Source organism: Marmota marmota, unplaced genomic scaffold (assembly GCF_001458135.2).
Source record: "Marmota marmota marmota unplaced genomic scaffold, marMar, whole genome shotgun sequence".
NCBI lineage: Eukaryota > Metazoa > Chordata > Mammalia > Rodentia > Sciuridae > Marmota > Marmota marmota.
In genome coordinates, this window is record NW_026000020.1 from 9,383,206 (window position 1) to 9,396,671 (window position 13,466).

At 59.5% G+C, this 13,466-nt stretch overlaps 1 protein-coding gene across 1 annotated transcript in view; it reads left to right on the top strand.

The window, feature by feature from the left end:
• Positions 1–13,466, top strand: part of Psd4 (pleckstrin and Sec7 domain containing 4) — a 23,056-nt gene that overhangs the window by 7,954 nt on the left and 1,636 nt on the right. Inside the window, 16 exon segments of the mRNA XM_015499777.2 lie at positions 1,956–2,957; positions 3,841–3,966; positions 4,224–4,302; positions 4,661–5,012; positions 7,958–8,137; positions 8,586–8,666; positions 8,794–8,906; positions 9,032–9,090; positions 9,224–9,313; positions 10,403–10,446; positions 10,773–10,930; positions 11,834–11,904; positions 12,020–12,085; positions 12,087–12,184; positions 12,845–12,989; positions 13,106–13,249. Of these exon segments, the coding sequence (XP_015355263.1) occupies positions 2,067–2,957; positions 3,841–3,966; positions 4,224–4,302; positions 4,661–5,012; positions 7,958–8,137; positions 8,586–8,666; positions 8,794–8,906; positions 9,032–9,090; positions 9,224–9,313; positions 10,403–10,446; positions 10,773–10,930; positions 11,834–11,904; positions 12,020–12,085; positions 12,087–12,184; positions 12,845–12,989; positions 13,106–13,249 (2,697 nt within the window). The 5' untranslated portion in view covers positions 1,956–2,066.

Sequence of the window (13,466 nt, forward strand, 5' to 3'; positions counted from 1 at the left end):
GGGGGGGGGGGCAGGCATTGCCACTCAGATCTGGGTGGGGCGAGGGGTGGGCAGAGGGCTAGCTGAGCAGAGGGTGACAGGCAAGGCTACGTCCCTTCAGGTCGCTTCAGAGCATCAGCTGCATGAGTAGCCTTTCCAGCCGTGAGATGGTGGGGCCTCTGGAGTCGAGCCTGGAGAGGGACAGGGGCTGAGAACAGGACGGGAGCTGACTTATCACTAACTGATAAAGGACATCAGGTGACCTATCTCAGTGGCTGAAGCCTCTGCAGGCCCAGATTCCTGTTCTACGGAAAGTACTGGACGTGGGGCTAGAACAGAAGTGGGTAAAAACCTAGGAGGGGACTCTATCTTTGAGGAAGTGTTAGGAGAATAGTTTGAAGATGAGTAAGAAAGTGACATGCATGTTAATACTCCCTCGTTTCTGGGGGACTCTTCTTCCCCCAGCACTGGAGATCGAACCAGGGCCTCATACACTGAGCCTTTCTTAAATTTTATTTTGAGACAGGGTCTCACTCAATTGCTGAGGCTGGCCTCAAACTTGTGATCCTCCTGCCTCAGCCTCCCTAATCCCTGGGATTATGGCCTACACACGGCCCCTGGCTCTGGTGGCCTTGAACAGTAGGGGGCCCTGTCTGATCTTTTTTTGCAGGGTTGTGGGGTTTCCATTTTGGGTGTCCAGTGGTGGGCTGAACCTGGGCTGAAGGCTGAGCTCCCCCAGCTCCCCTCTGAGTTGGGCCCCACAGGGCTGGGGCACTTCCCCGGCTGTCACTCAGTTCTAAGTAGCAGAGGGAGATTGAGAGGCCAGGCCCTTGCTGTCTGCCACCAGGCAGGGAGAAGTTGTCCCTGTGGTTTTCTGGGCCTGCACACCAGGTCTGGCCCTACCTTCTTGTAGCCTGCCTGGGTGGGGCCTTGGATGAGGTCTGGAGCCCTGGACAAGGACAGGCCATGGTGCTGCAGGAGGCTGGGCTGGGGCGGCCATCTGGCAGCCCCCCCCTCCATGTCAGAGGGAGGCTCCTGCAGCGGGGGTGGGAGGAGGGAGCTGTGGACTGGAAGGTGGGTGGTCTGGGGTCAGGCCTGGCCTCTGTTCCCAGCGGGGACATTGAGCCAGCCTCGGGCTTTCTCCCTCCCCATGAAACAGGGCACAGCAGGTGCCCGCCGGCCTTCCCTGTCTGGGTTGGCGAGTGGAGGCTGGGGATGGGCTTGGATGGGTGGAAGGGGCTGCTGCTCCTGGGTATCTGAATCACTCCTGAGGGTGGAGCACCCGTGGACACACGTCCTCGGGTACACCTGGGAGGGTCTGTGCTGAATGAGGGCCCACCCAGACCTGTCCTGTGGACGATGTGCTGGGCAGCCCGAGTGGGTGGGCAGCTCCTGGCAGATGTGGCCATGCCCGCTCCCAGAAGGCCAGGCTGCCCTCCCCGAGCTGCAGGTGGCCTTGCTGCGGGGCAGAGGGCTGGAGCTCCTTGCTGCTGCTGCGCCTCCGCCCAGCTGCTTACAGGCTGCAAGGGCCAGAAGCCCAGCCTTGGGAGTAGCCCTGGGAATGGTGCAGCCCCAAGGACAGGACGGTCAGGGTCAGGCGGGCTGAGGCCTTTGTCTCCTGGGTGGTGCCTGTTCCCCTGCCAGGCCGCTCCCCTCCCAGCCTCTGCGTCTCCTGCGTATTTGGTTTGCATTTCCTTCTCACTGGCCACTGCTCCACCATGCTTCCAGCCAGCTCGTCCTTGGCTAACCCACACGGTGTTCCTTCAACCGGCAGATGGGTGTGTTTGGGGCTCCCTGGTGTGGGCTTGAGATTGCGGACCGGACAGCACGTGCAGGACATTCTGCTCCACGGCAGGGCGCGGGCAGGGTTGCCCCAGCCTCCTGGACACGGCAGGCCCTCCAGACCCCCTCACGCTGCAGACGTGTGCTCACTCCCAGGACACGTCTCTAACCTGCGCTCCTTTGGGCATTTCCAGGGCAGAGCTGGACTCCCGGTGGCCCCCCGTGGTGGACACATCCCCTGTCACACCCTGTGGGATGGTGAACGTGGACACTCCAGAGGCTCCTGTGCGGCTTGAGCTCTGTGCATGATGGGCGACAGGAGACTCCCCGACCACCCGCAGCCCGTGGAACTGCTCAACCTCTATTTGGGAGACAACCTGCAGCCCCACCCAGGAGTATGCCAGAGGGAGACCCATGGCCAGCCAGGCCCTCCTGAGCCTTGCGGGGGACACACCTGGGCCTTGGACTCTCCCGAGACCAGCAGGCCTGACGCTCCTGCCAGGGTCTCTGGTGTGGAGCCTGCGCACGTGGGACGCTGCTCCTCCCCAGGAACGCCAGGGGGCAGCTGTCCCACCGGGAGCCCCCGACCGAACCATAGCTCCTCCACTCAGGTGGTGTTCTGGGCCGGCATCCTGCAGGCCCAGATGTGCGTCCTGGACCTGGAAGAGGAGCTGGAGAAGACGGAAGGGCTCAGGGCTGAGCTGAGGTGCTGCGTGCCCTCGTCCTCCCCGGGCCTCCCTGGCGACAGGGACCTGCGGCCCAGCCCAGCAGTGGAGGAGGACTCCGGGGAGGACAGTAGTGGGCCTGAGGGGGAGAGCCAGGCCTGGGCCCTGGAGGGAGCAGCAGACTCCTCCCCAGAGTGGGGTGCTGAGGAGGAGAGCCTGTTCTTCGACAACCCCCTTTTCCTGGAGAGCCCCTGCTCGGACACCAGCGCCTCTGGGGAATGCTTCTCCTGGGGCTTCTCCGACTCCTGCCTGGATGTGAGGACGAGGCCCCACAGCCCGCAGGCTCTGGAGCCTCGGCTCCTGGGAGGCACAGGGCCCCGGGAGCTGGGCAGTGAGCCAGACCTGAAGGGCAGCACCGCGGAGTCCAGCGGGTGTGCCACCCCTCCGTTCCCTGTGCCCTCCTACAAGCTACACACCTCCTGCTGGGCCATCCACGGGGCTCCCACAGCACCTGCCGCGCAGGAGGGCGAGGTGAGTTCACTCCCAGGGCTGCCCTGGGGACACGCAGAGCAGGGCCTTCCTGGGGCCACCAGGCCCAGAACACTCTTCAATGCAGGGTCCGCTGGTTGTCTGAGGTACACTGCTGACCAGCAGGACCAGTGTGGCCTTCAGAACCATGGGAAGGTCATCAATGCCACAGTGTTGGCCCAACACCATGGTAGTGAGGTCCACAGAAGTCCCCATCTCCGAGGGGCTGTGTCTAGAGACACGTGAAGAACAGACAGCTCCTCCGTTGCAGGGTGTCCCAGGCGGGTTCTGAGTCTTCCCCTCCCCACCTCTAGACTGTCCCAAATACCAGCAGGACTGGCCTCTGTCCTAATAGAAAGTATCTCGAGGGATACCGGGGTTCTGTTACTTGTAGCTCCCCATCTTCCACTGTCCCCCATCCATGGTCAATAGATCAGGCTCATATGACCATGGCAGGGGGCCTGTGATATCACCCAGCCCTGGGGACGAGACAATAGGGAACAGTTTTCCCAGGGAGGCCTCCTTCAGAGATAAGGAGGCTCAAGATGGCGGAGGGGCTGTGGCTCTCTAATCTCTCCAGAGAACATGGAGTGCGAGGAGCCCAGCAGGCAGGGCCCAGGGGGTGGCTGGGCTGCGTCCTGTGAGGGGCACTGTCTCAGGACCTCAGAGGGAAGCCTGGGAGGAGCTGGGGCTTGCCTTCCCACTGGCTGAGCCTGCCGTCCAGGCCTGTGCCCGGGGCCAGCACCCTCCCTGGACCCATGCCCCTCTAGGGCAAGTACTGCCTGAGCAGGCGTCTGGTGAGGTGAGGAGACTTGTAGGATATGCAAAGATCCTGGGAATAACTTCCTTCTGGTCAAACCTCTCCTCTGCACCCTCCTCCTCTTAGACTTCTCTGGAGGACCAGCCCCGTCTGGCCTCACCTGCGGTACCATATGAAGATAGGGCACTGGCCTGGGAGACTGCACACCATGGAGCTGACCTTAGCCCTGCCACACATCCTGTGCAGCCTTCGGCAAGTCAATTCCCCTCTCTGGGCCTCACCTTCTCCATCTATGAAGGAGGAACAAGAACCTGCTGATTTCTACTCTCCTAGGATGTGGGTCTTCTCCCATCCGGGATCCTCTTCAGAACTGAGGACCCAGATTGGTGCCTGTGTATTCCGGGTGGGGGTCGGCAAGGAGGGAGGGGCTTCCGGGTGCCCCGTGTTCTTCTCTCCCCTTCCCCCTCACTCTGAATCTGGGGCTTATGGGATTCTGTAAATCTCCACAGGAGCCACCCACCCCTGAGGCCTGCCAGACAGAAGAGGATCTTTCCTGGCCCCAGGAGCCTCTTATCTCCCAGGATAGAGGTGAGACCCAACACAGGGGTCCGGTGGCGGGAAGCGGGGGTGGTTCTTGGGGTCATCATACTGGGTGGGAGCCAGAGAGTCTGGGGTTGAATCCAGACTTTGTTGCCAATAAAAGGGTTTTCAAGACCCTCCGTTCCCAATGGCTGGGTCTCACTGGTTCAGAAAAAGTCTGGGGCTCTTAGTCACCTAGGGACTGAATCCTGGTGGCTGCTGCCCATGTGGCAGAGGCACAGCCCCAGGGAGGATAAGGCTGTGTGGCTCCAGGGGGAGAGCTGGGTGCCTGGGCGGAAGGCCTGCAGGACAGCCTGCCCGGCTGGGCCTCCTGCCCTGTGCCTGCTCATTCCACACTCTCCCTCAGGTGGAAGGGATGCCGGGCGTCCCCAGGAACCTGCCCCCTGCATCCTGGCCCCTGGGCCCTGGGGGAGCCCAGAGTCTGAGCACAGAGGCCTCGGCCCCAGGCCCAGCCCCTCTACCTCCCCGGAGAGCAGCCCACTGTCCCAGCGCCACAGCCCTGGCACTTTCCCCAAGTGGTCACGAGATGCTCCACACCCTTCTCTTCTGGAGTCGGATGGGGCAGAGCCGAGTTCCCTGAAGAAAGAGGTGACGGGGAAAGCTCCACACCCAGGGCAGGAGGCACAGAGCGAGGGCCCAGCCAGGACTCCAGAGGCTGCAGGTGCTGAGCCTGGCGAGGACTCCATTGCTGCGGAGGGGTGAGTCTCAGACCAACTGGCGCCCTGGCTCCTAGTTATGGTTGCATTCAGAGTACCCAGCGTGGAGCTGGCCGTGTGATCCCAGCTACCAGGGGTGGGGGGCTGAGGTGGGCAGAGTGCAAGTTCAAGGCCAGCCAGGGCAATTTAGTGAGTCTCCAAGTAAATAAGTAGCTCAGTTGTAAGAGCTCTTACCTCGCATGTGAGAAAGCGTGTGCTCAACCCCAGCACCAGGAAAAAGAATGAAAGAAAGAAAAGAAAAGGAATCCACAAGCTCCCAGCCCTCCTCTGGATGGAGGGTAAAGCTATCTGGCCATGAGTCCTTCTGACAGCCTCACAGCTGGGCTGTCTCAACGGCCTCAGGAGAGAGCTGATAGGGACCAGAGGGTCTAGAAGTTCAAGGAACAAATGGGCGGATGGTCCCAGGTGGAGGTGGAAGGATGGAGAGGCCCGACCCTGGGGAGTGTCCACAGCTGGACGCCAGGTGAGGAGGAAGGCAGGGAAGCGTTGTGGGGAGCTGACCGGGCCCTGGCCGCCTTGGGGGAGAGTAGTCCAGTGACGTGGGGATTAGAGATGGCTTTGGACTGAGGGAGTGTTTGGGAGAAAGTCACCTGACAGCCTAGGCTCAGGGTGCTGGCTTTGATCTCGGAGGGGAGCTCTGGTGGGGACTGAGTGAGTGGCTCTTGGGGCCCGTCGCAGGTAGGTGTCACCTCAGGACTGTGGCCAGAGGTGGGAGCAGGCCACCTGGGAAGCGGACCTCATTGACTACCAGCCCCCATGCTGCGTCAAGACTCCTGACCCCTGGAACTCGGCAGGGGAGCGGGGCTTTGTCTCTGGTTGGCTAACAGGGGCATATTGGACCGGATGGTGCAGATATGGGGGGTTAGTGTCACCAGCTGGCCAGGCTGACAACTAAGAAAACCACACAAACACAGAAATACCTTTTTGGGGGGTCAGGGATGGCCCTGAGACCTCAGCTCCATGCTGGAAGGCAAGGGGATCAGGGAAGGAAAGAGAGAGAGTGCACCCCAAACCCCTCTATTTATTGGGGAAAAGACATTCAATAGAAAGTTCCACCCAAATAAGGCCAGGGGTTGGGTTTTGAAGGGTGGAGTCTCGCCTGGTGATGTCTGTGGTCAGCAGATTGATTGACATCTCGGCAAGTCACGCCCATCACAGGTGCTGTGTGGGATCACAGGCAGAGCGAGAGGAAATGACACAAATGTCACACGTCCAAAAACCTTGTAACGCCATACCAGTCCCCTCAGACGCTCAAATGCACATAGCTCACACACAGCCCATGGGTGGCTTACGACAGGCCAGCCCTATTCCCATCTCGGGTGCTTGGGTGACAATGACAAACGTCAATCAGTGCCAGAAACCACAGAACCACTTTCCTTATGCTTCTGGAAACTTCCCTGCCATGGGGCTGTTCAGAGGCCAGGTAACCAGAGAAATCTCAGCCTCCAAAAAGGGAGGCTGCAGATACCAAAGACTAGTTAATCCAACCCAAAGCAAAAGTAACTCCACCTGAAGTGACAACTCTAGTTTCATAGTAAATAAATGGTGAAAAGGGTTAATTGGGCTTTATCTTGGCGAATGGCTTTATCTTGGCTAAACATATAAGTAAGTTTATTTAGTCTTACATTTAACACACTGTAGGAAGTTCAATTTTCTTGACACAGCCTTGGTGGCCTCTTTCATTTATGCCACCTTTCATAGTGAGATCCTAAAGATCTTTTTTCTTTTTTTGGTACCACAGATGGAACTCAGGGGTGCTTAGCCACTGAGCCACATCCTCACATTTTATTTCTTATTTTGAGACAGAGTCTTGCCAAGTTGCTCAAGGGCTCAAACTTGTGATCCTCCTGCCTTAGCCTCCTGAGCGATCACAGGCATGGGCACGGCACCTGGCTCTTTATCAGCTTATTATCCATATAGTTCTCATTACTTGGCCAATTGTGTCATTATTTCTATTTCCTCCTCTTCAGTTTTCTGGGGGACTAACTCTGGCAGTCCCCGTCTGTCAGTGGCTTTCCGTGGGACTCCTGGAGTCTTCTAGGGTCACTTTCATGGACTTCCTGAAATCCTACAGGTTTTGGCAAGATCTGCCTTTTGCTCTTCAGTGTCTGTTCTATTGATCCTGCATTTTGGGATGTTTAGGAGACTCAGGAAGCAGAGCAGTTATCAGCCAAGAGTGGACCTGTTCACGAGAGGTGGAGAGGACCCTCGGGGGTCTAATCAGCCCTCGGGTTGCGGGCGACCATTTTCACCTTGCGATGATATTTGATGACATTTGCGTTCTGTGCGACTCTGTCACTGTGCCGACTTGCTCATGAATATGTGAATGACTAGGACGCCCACACCTGGTGGTACCTTTGCAGGGAGCACAGCAGAGTCAGGTAGAGATGGGGCTGAGTGACTTCTCAGAGCCTTGGTGTGGAGCTCAGTGCTCCTGATCCTGGAGTGAAGCGCCACTTGGCTTAACTCACCCGCCAGGCTCTTGGTGGTGAGCAGTGCCAGGCTCAGGAGGGCAGGCTGGAACCCCCCCTGTTTGACTCCCCTGTCACCATCCAAAGCCAGTCTAGCTCCCTGTTCTAAGCCCGGCCTTCGCCTTTCTTGGCTAGGGTGGGAGCGGGGGACAGGGCTGGGCTCAGGGGAGAGAAACGCTCCACTCACTTTGGTTGACAGAACACCTTGGGGGCCTGGAAGGGCTGCACCTGAGCTCCAGGTGAGAAAGCTTAGATCCTCCCCAGGAGGAAGTGTGGGGCTCCCAACTCTCCTGTGAGGCAGGCTGAGACTCTGTCCCCCCTGGGTGAGGGTCTGGGCCCAGCTCCAACCCCGAGCTCTGGGCACCCCCTTCCATGGCTGGCCTGCATGGACCCGGGGCCCAGAACGCCTGCAGGCCATCCAGGTGTGAGTCTGAGGACACTGATGGACTCTTCCAGGCATGCTGAGAGCTCTGCGCCCCAAGTGCAGTCCCCAGAGGAAGGCCGGAAAACACTGGCTAGGGACAAACTGGCTAATGGCCTCCGGACTACGGACAAGACGGCGTGGAACTTGGCCTCACGCCTCTATCACCTGGAGGGCTTCCGGAAGTCTGAAGTGGCCGTCCACCTGCAGAAGAAGTAAGGACTTCGGGCCTGGGCAAGGCCGGAGGGGAGGCAGGACAGAGGGCAGCTGCCCACGGGCTCCCCGCATGGGCTGTCCCCCTCCTTCCCTGTCCTGTGACCCCTCCTCACCACCCCCAAGCCCACTACTGCCTGTCCTCCCAGTGTCCGCCCTCCTCCGCACCCCACCCTCGGCCTTTCCCCAGTTCTCTGGCCCCCTGCTGCTTCCTCTGGTCCTAGGTGGACCATCTCTGCTGCACACCCTCCATGTTTCTTAGAGCCCCGGCCCAGCCCCTGGCCCACCCCAGAACCCACAGGCCCCTCCACACAGCACTGGGTGGGTGCCAGGGGTAGGTAAGCTCTGACCGCCCCTTGCCATCTTGGGATCTGGGGTCCATGTCTGGCCCATGCCGTGGCCAGGCCCAGCCTGCCCCAGTCCAGCTCTCAGGCGGCTGTCCCTCTGCAGCGATGACTTCAGCAGGGCGGTGGCCGAGGAGTACCTGTCCTTCTTCCAGTTTGGAGGCCAGAGCCTGGACCGAGCCCTCCGGTACCACCTGCGGGCCCTCCCTGGGGAGGCTGTGGAGGGGGCAGTCGTGGGACACGGGATGGGCTTGGCTCCCTGCCCTGGGAATGCGGCCACCCACTTGCCTCTCCTTGACCGCGTCCTCCTGCAGGGGCTTCCTCCAGGCCCTGGTGCTCAGCGGGGAGACCCAGGAGCGGGAGCGGGTCCTCTACCAGTTCTCCCGGCGCTTCCACCACTGCAACCCTGGGGCCTTCCCCTCAGTAGGTAGGGTGGGCGGCTGCGGGTGGGGCAGGGCTGGGGGNTGCAGGGCGGGGGTGCGTCCCACCCTGTGGGCAGAGGACGTGGCAGTCAGAATTTCCGTGGCTTCCCCTTCTCTCTTCCTGGGGCAGACTCTGTGCACACCTTGACCTGTGCCATCATGCTCCTGAACACGGACCTGCACGGGCAGGTGAGAGGCGGGGAGCTGAGGGCCCGGGGCACAGGGGTCTGGGGCCCTGGAGGATTCCCCCGAGGGACCGACAGGGGTGTGTTCAGTCGGGGTGGGGGGTGCTCAAGCTGTCCCTCTTCTCTCCACGCCACAGAACATTGGGAAGAGCATGAGCTGCCAGGACTTCGTCACCAACCTGCACGGCCTGCAGGATGGCGGTGACTTCCCCAAGGAGCTGCTGAAGGTGTGGCCAGGCCCCCCCCCAGGCCCCCCCCTCCAGGCTCCTCTGTCCAGGCTCCCCCTCCAGGCTCCCCGTGGAGCCTGGTCCTTGGTCCCTTGCCCCAAGGGGGACGCAGAACTCAGCCTGGCTCTGCTGAAATGCCAGGAGGATGTATTTTGGCTTGGTGGCAGCATCAGGGACATCTCAGAATTGGTTAACTGCAGATCTCAGCCCTGGACCCTCTGAGCCACACTCTGGGGCTGGAGCCTTGCAGATGCTCCACCGAGTGTCCGTCTAGGTGATTTTTGTCCCTTTGAAGTCTGAGAAGCACTCTGAGTAGATGACAGGCAAAGTTTCATGCAGCAAATGTCTCGAACTCAGGTTTGGGAGTGGGACAACATACCCCTGGGCCACTCAAGACCCCCACCTCACAGTGTCCTCCTCAAGATGAGATCACCTTCGCCAGGTGCAGCACCTGCTTCCCAAGCAGATCTCTGGTTCTTTCATCTAGTGAACATTTATTGAGCGCTTACTGTATGCTGCACACTTTGCCAGGCATTTGGAGGGCACCAAGCTAGTGAGATGCACCTCTGTCAGGACTACTCACTATGTTGATTCAGAATTCTAGCACATCATTCATGAGTTCCTTCCATGATCAGACATTTATTGTGGGGATTGCTTAGCTGATTCCCTCCCTGTCTGATCCCTCCATGCTGGCTGGTACACGATGGCATGTCCCCTTCAAGAAAACTAGTTCAGGCCTTTCCAAGTTTGGGCAGAGCAAGGACTTGCTGCCTTGGTCATCTCTGTGTCTCCAGTATATAGCCTCGGGCCTGGCACCTGGGAAATGCTCCAGGAATAATTTGTTGCATGGACAAATGGACAGACAGGTGGATGGATGGGTGAATGGGTGATGGATGGATGGATGGACAGGTGGGTGGGTAGATGGATAGATGGACAGGTGGATAGGTGCTTGTCCAATCAAAGGAGAAGGATACCTGTGATGGGGGTGCCAGGACAGGCAGCACACATGCCCCTAGCTCTGTGTCTGAGGGGTGAGTTTAGGTAGCCTAGCCCTGAGGTCCCTCTGCCCACCATGTGCTTCTGTTCCAGGCTCTCTACTGGTCTATCCGAAGTGAGAAGCTCGAGTGGGCTGTGTAAGTGAAAATCCCCTTCCCGTCCCCTCCTTGGCCCTTGATCCTGCCTTTGGGCCTGTCCTTCTTCTGTCACCCGAGTCTTGGGAGGATGCTCCCTCTGTGTGGAATGGAGCCAGAGGCAGAGTGCTGGCCAGCCGATCTCAGAGAAGCCCGAGGTAGTAAGGGCTGGCCACGGGGCTATTCCCAGGAATTGATGGTTGGCTCTGAACGAGGATCCCATGTACCTCCCCAGCAAAAGAGAGTGTGCTGAGGCCCCGGGGGGCAGTGGGAACTTCCTGGTGGTCTTTGCCCACTCAGCACTCCCAGCCTGGTTCTCTGACATCCAGGGATGAGGAAGACACAGCCAGACCTGAGAAGGCCCTGCCATCCCCGCCTGGCAAGACAGGCAGCCCCTTCCTCCAGCTGGCTCAGGATCCCATGGCGCCCACCTACAAGCAGGGCATCCTGGCTCGGAAGATGCATCAGGATGCGGATGGCAAGAAGAGTGAGTGTCTCCTGCCCATGAGCAGGGCTGGAGGGGAAGCACTGCCCAGGGGCCACCCTGTGTGTGTGGTGTGCGAGATGCCCTGCTGAGGATGGGCAGCGAGTGCTGCTTCCTCCCGAACCTGACCATGACCTGGGTGCTGGGGAAGGGGAAAGGGGGCGTCTAGTTATTCCTGGGCCCTGGCCCTGTGGTAGGGGAGAGATCAGGCAAGAAAGTCAGTGAGCGGGGTGAAGGTGGGAGGGCTGGACTGAGCTCAGAGATGGAGGAACAAAGGGTTTCGTTTTGGTTCTGGGGACTGCATGTGGGGAATGGGCAGGTGACTGGTGGACCTGAGTGGAACTTGGGGGGCAAGAGGAGCTGGAGTTCTGCAGTTGGTCAGGGGATGCGCCCACAGAGGACAGAGCAGGCAGAGTCACTCTACCTGGAGGACGCACTGGGGCAAGGCTAATGCCCCAAGCAGCCCAAGACAGTAGCCTGGCCATCGCCATAGACTCCTCTGGAATTGCAGATTCCAGTGTGACATTCAAAAGCAGACTGAGCAGGGCCCCAGGGAGGTGGCTCATCATCACGCAGGACCCGGGAGGGGAGGTTGGGTGTCTTGCAGGAAGGTGTCTGAGTGGAACTGTTTGGGCACGGCTGTGTTTGTGCCTGGGGTTTGGGGGATGTGAGGGCGAGAGAGGGTCTGAAGAAATACCCACATTGGTATGCAAATAGTTCTCTGGTGCTGGGTGGAGCAGGACTGGGCTGGAGACCCAGGAGGTGCCGTTGAGTTTCCTGGTGATGGCTCTCTGTGCGCTTATGTGCATCCTGGTGGGGAGGGACGCAGGGTGAGGGCAGGGTGACCTGCCCACACTGTGTCTGGGTGCGGGCGTGCCACTTGCCTTTGTGTCTGGTCTGGGACAGCGCCGTGGGGCAAGCGAGGCTGGAAGATGTTCCACACTCTGCTGCGGGGAATGGTCCTCTACTTCCTGAAGGTAGGAAGGAGTCGGCACCCTGATGGGCAGATGGGGTGGGGCTGTACGGGGAGGTCAGCTGTTGGAGCAGGCAGCTGAGGCTAAACCCGTCTCTGAGCCCTGTGCCTGCTGGCAGGGAGAGGACCACTGCCTGGAAGGGGACAGCTTGGTGGGGCACATGGTGGACGAGCCTGTGGGGGTTGCACCACTCTCTGGCCTCGCCCGCCACCCATTACACCAAGAGGCCCCACGTCTTCCAGCTGCGGACGGCTGACTGGCGCCTCTTCCTCTTCCAGGCACCGTAAGTCCCTAGGGTGGGAGGAAAGTGGCCAGGCCTCGGGGCCCCTAATTCGCCTCTCTCCTGTCCGCCTGACCCTTCTGATGCCTGCTGGCCCAACCCTCCTGGCCAGGAAACTTTAGAGTGCTGTGGCCCCAGAGATACTGGGGATGCAGAGATGAAGCCAGGTGTGGCCAACTTCCTTGAGGCATCCACGGTTTCCTTCTAATTCCGGGTCAAGCCTCCCAGTATTGGGTATAGGATTCCAGGAGGTCACTCAATTTTTGACATTTAAAATAACATCTGTTGGATCCTCCGGCCTTTCTGGGGATTGAACCCAGGGTTTGGGCATGCTAGGCAAGCACCATACCAGTGCTTGTAACTCCCTTGTAACTTATTTTGAGACAGGATCACTAAGTTGCTGTGGCTGGCCTCCAAGGATTGGTCCTCCTGCCTCAGCCTCCCAAGCGTCTGGGATTACAGGCAGCTCCAGGCAGCTCTGGAGTTTCCTCTTTGATAATTAAAAACCTCAGGCAGAGGGCAACTGCCCAGTAGTGAAGGGCTGCTGGTTTGGGGAGGTAGTTCTGAGTGGATGGAAGGCTGTGTAGATCACGGAAGGTGTGGGATGGGGAGCAGGTGACGGGGGGGGGGGGGACCCTGGGACCACGAGCTTCTCTCCTGCAGCACTGCCAAGGAGATGACCTCCTGGATCGCACGCATCAACCTGGCTGCAGCGACGCACTCGGCGCCGCCCTTCCCTGCTGCAGTGGGCTCCCAGCGACGATTTGTGAGACCCATCCTGCCTATGGGCCCTGCTCAGAGCTCCTTGGTAGGCTCCCTACCTGCTGGGGTGCAGAGGGCTGGCGGGGCTGCACACCTGTGCCTCCAGTGGTGGTGTTACAGCCCACTACCATGTACAACTTCTACACCGCCTCCTGCTCCTAGGAGGAGCAGCATCGATCCCACGAGAACTGCCTGGATGCGGCTTCTGACGACCTGCTAGATCTGCAGAGGAACTTACCTGAGCGGCGGGGCCGCAGCCGGGAGCTGGAGGAGTACCGCCTGCGGAAGGAGTACCTGGAGTACGAGGTGAGGCTCTGCTGCCCCCTCCTGGCTGCCTCTGTCCCTGCAGCTGTCGCTCCAGCAGCTTGGAGGCCCGGGTGTGCTGATGCGCACACAGATGTGCACGAGTGTACAATGTATGTCTGTGTGCACTCAGGCCCTTCACCTCTCATCCTGGAGGTGCATAGCAATGCCGTCTGAAAACTGATGGAGGTCTCTTTATATATATATATATATATATATA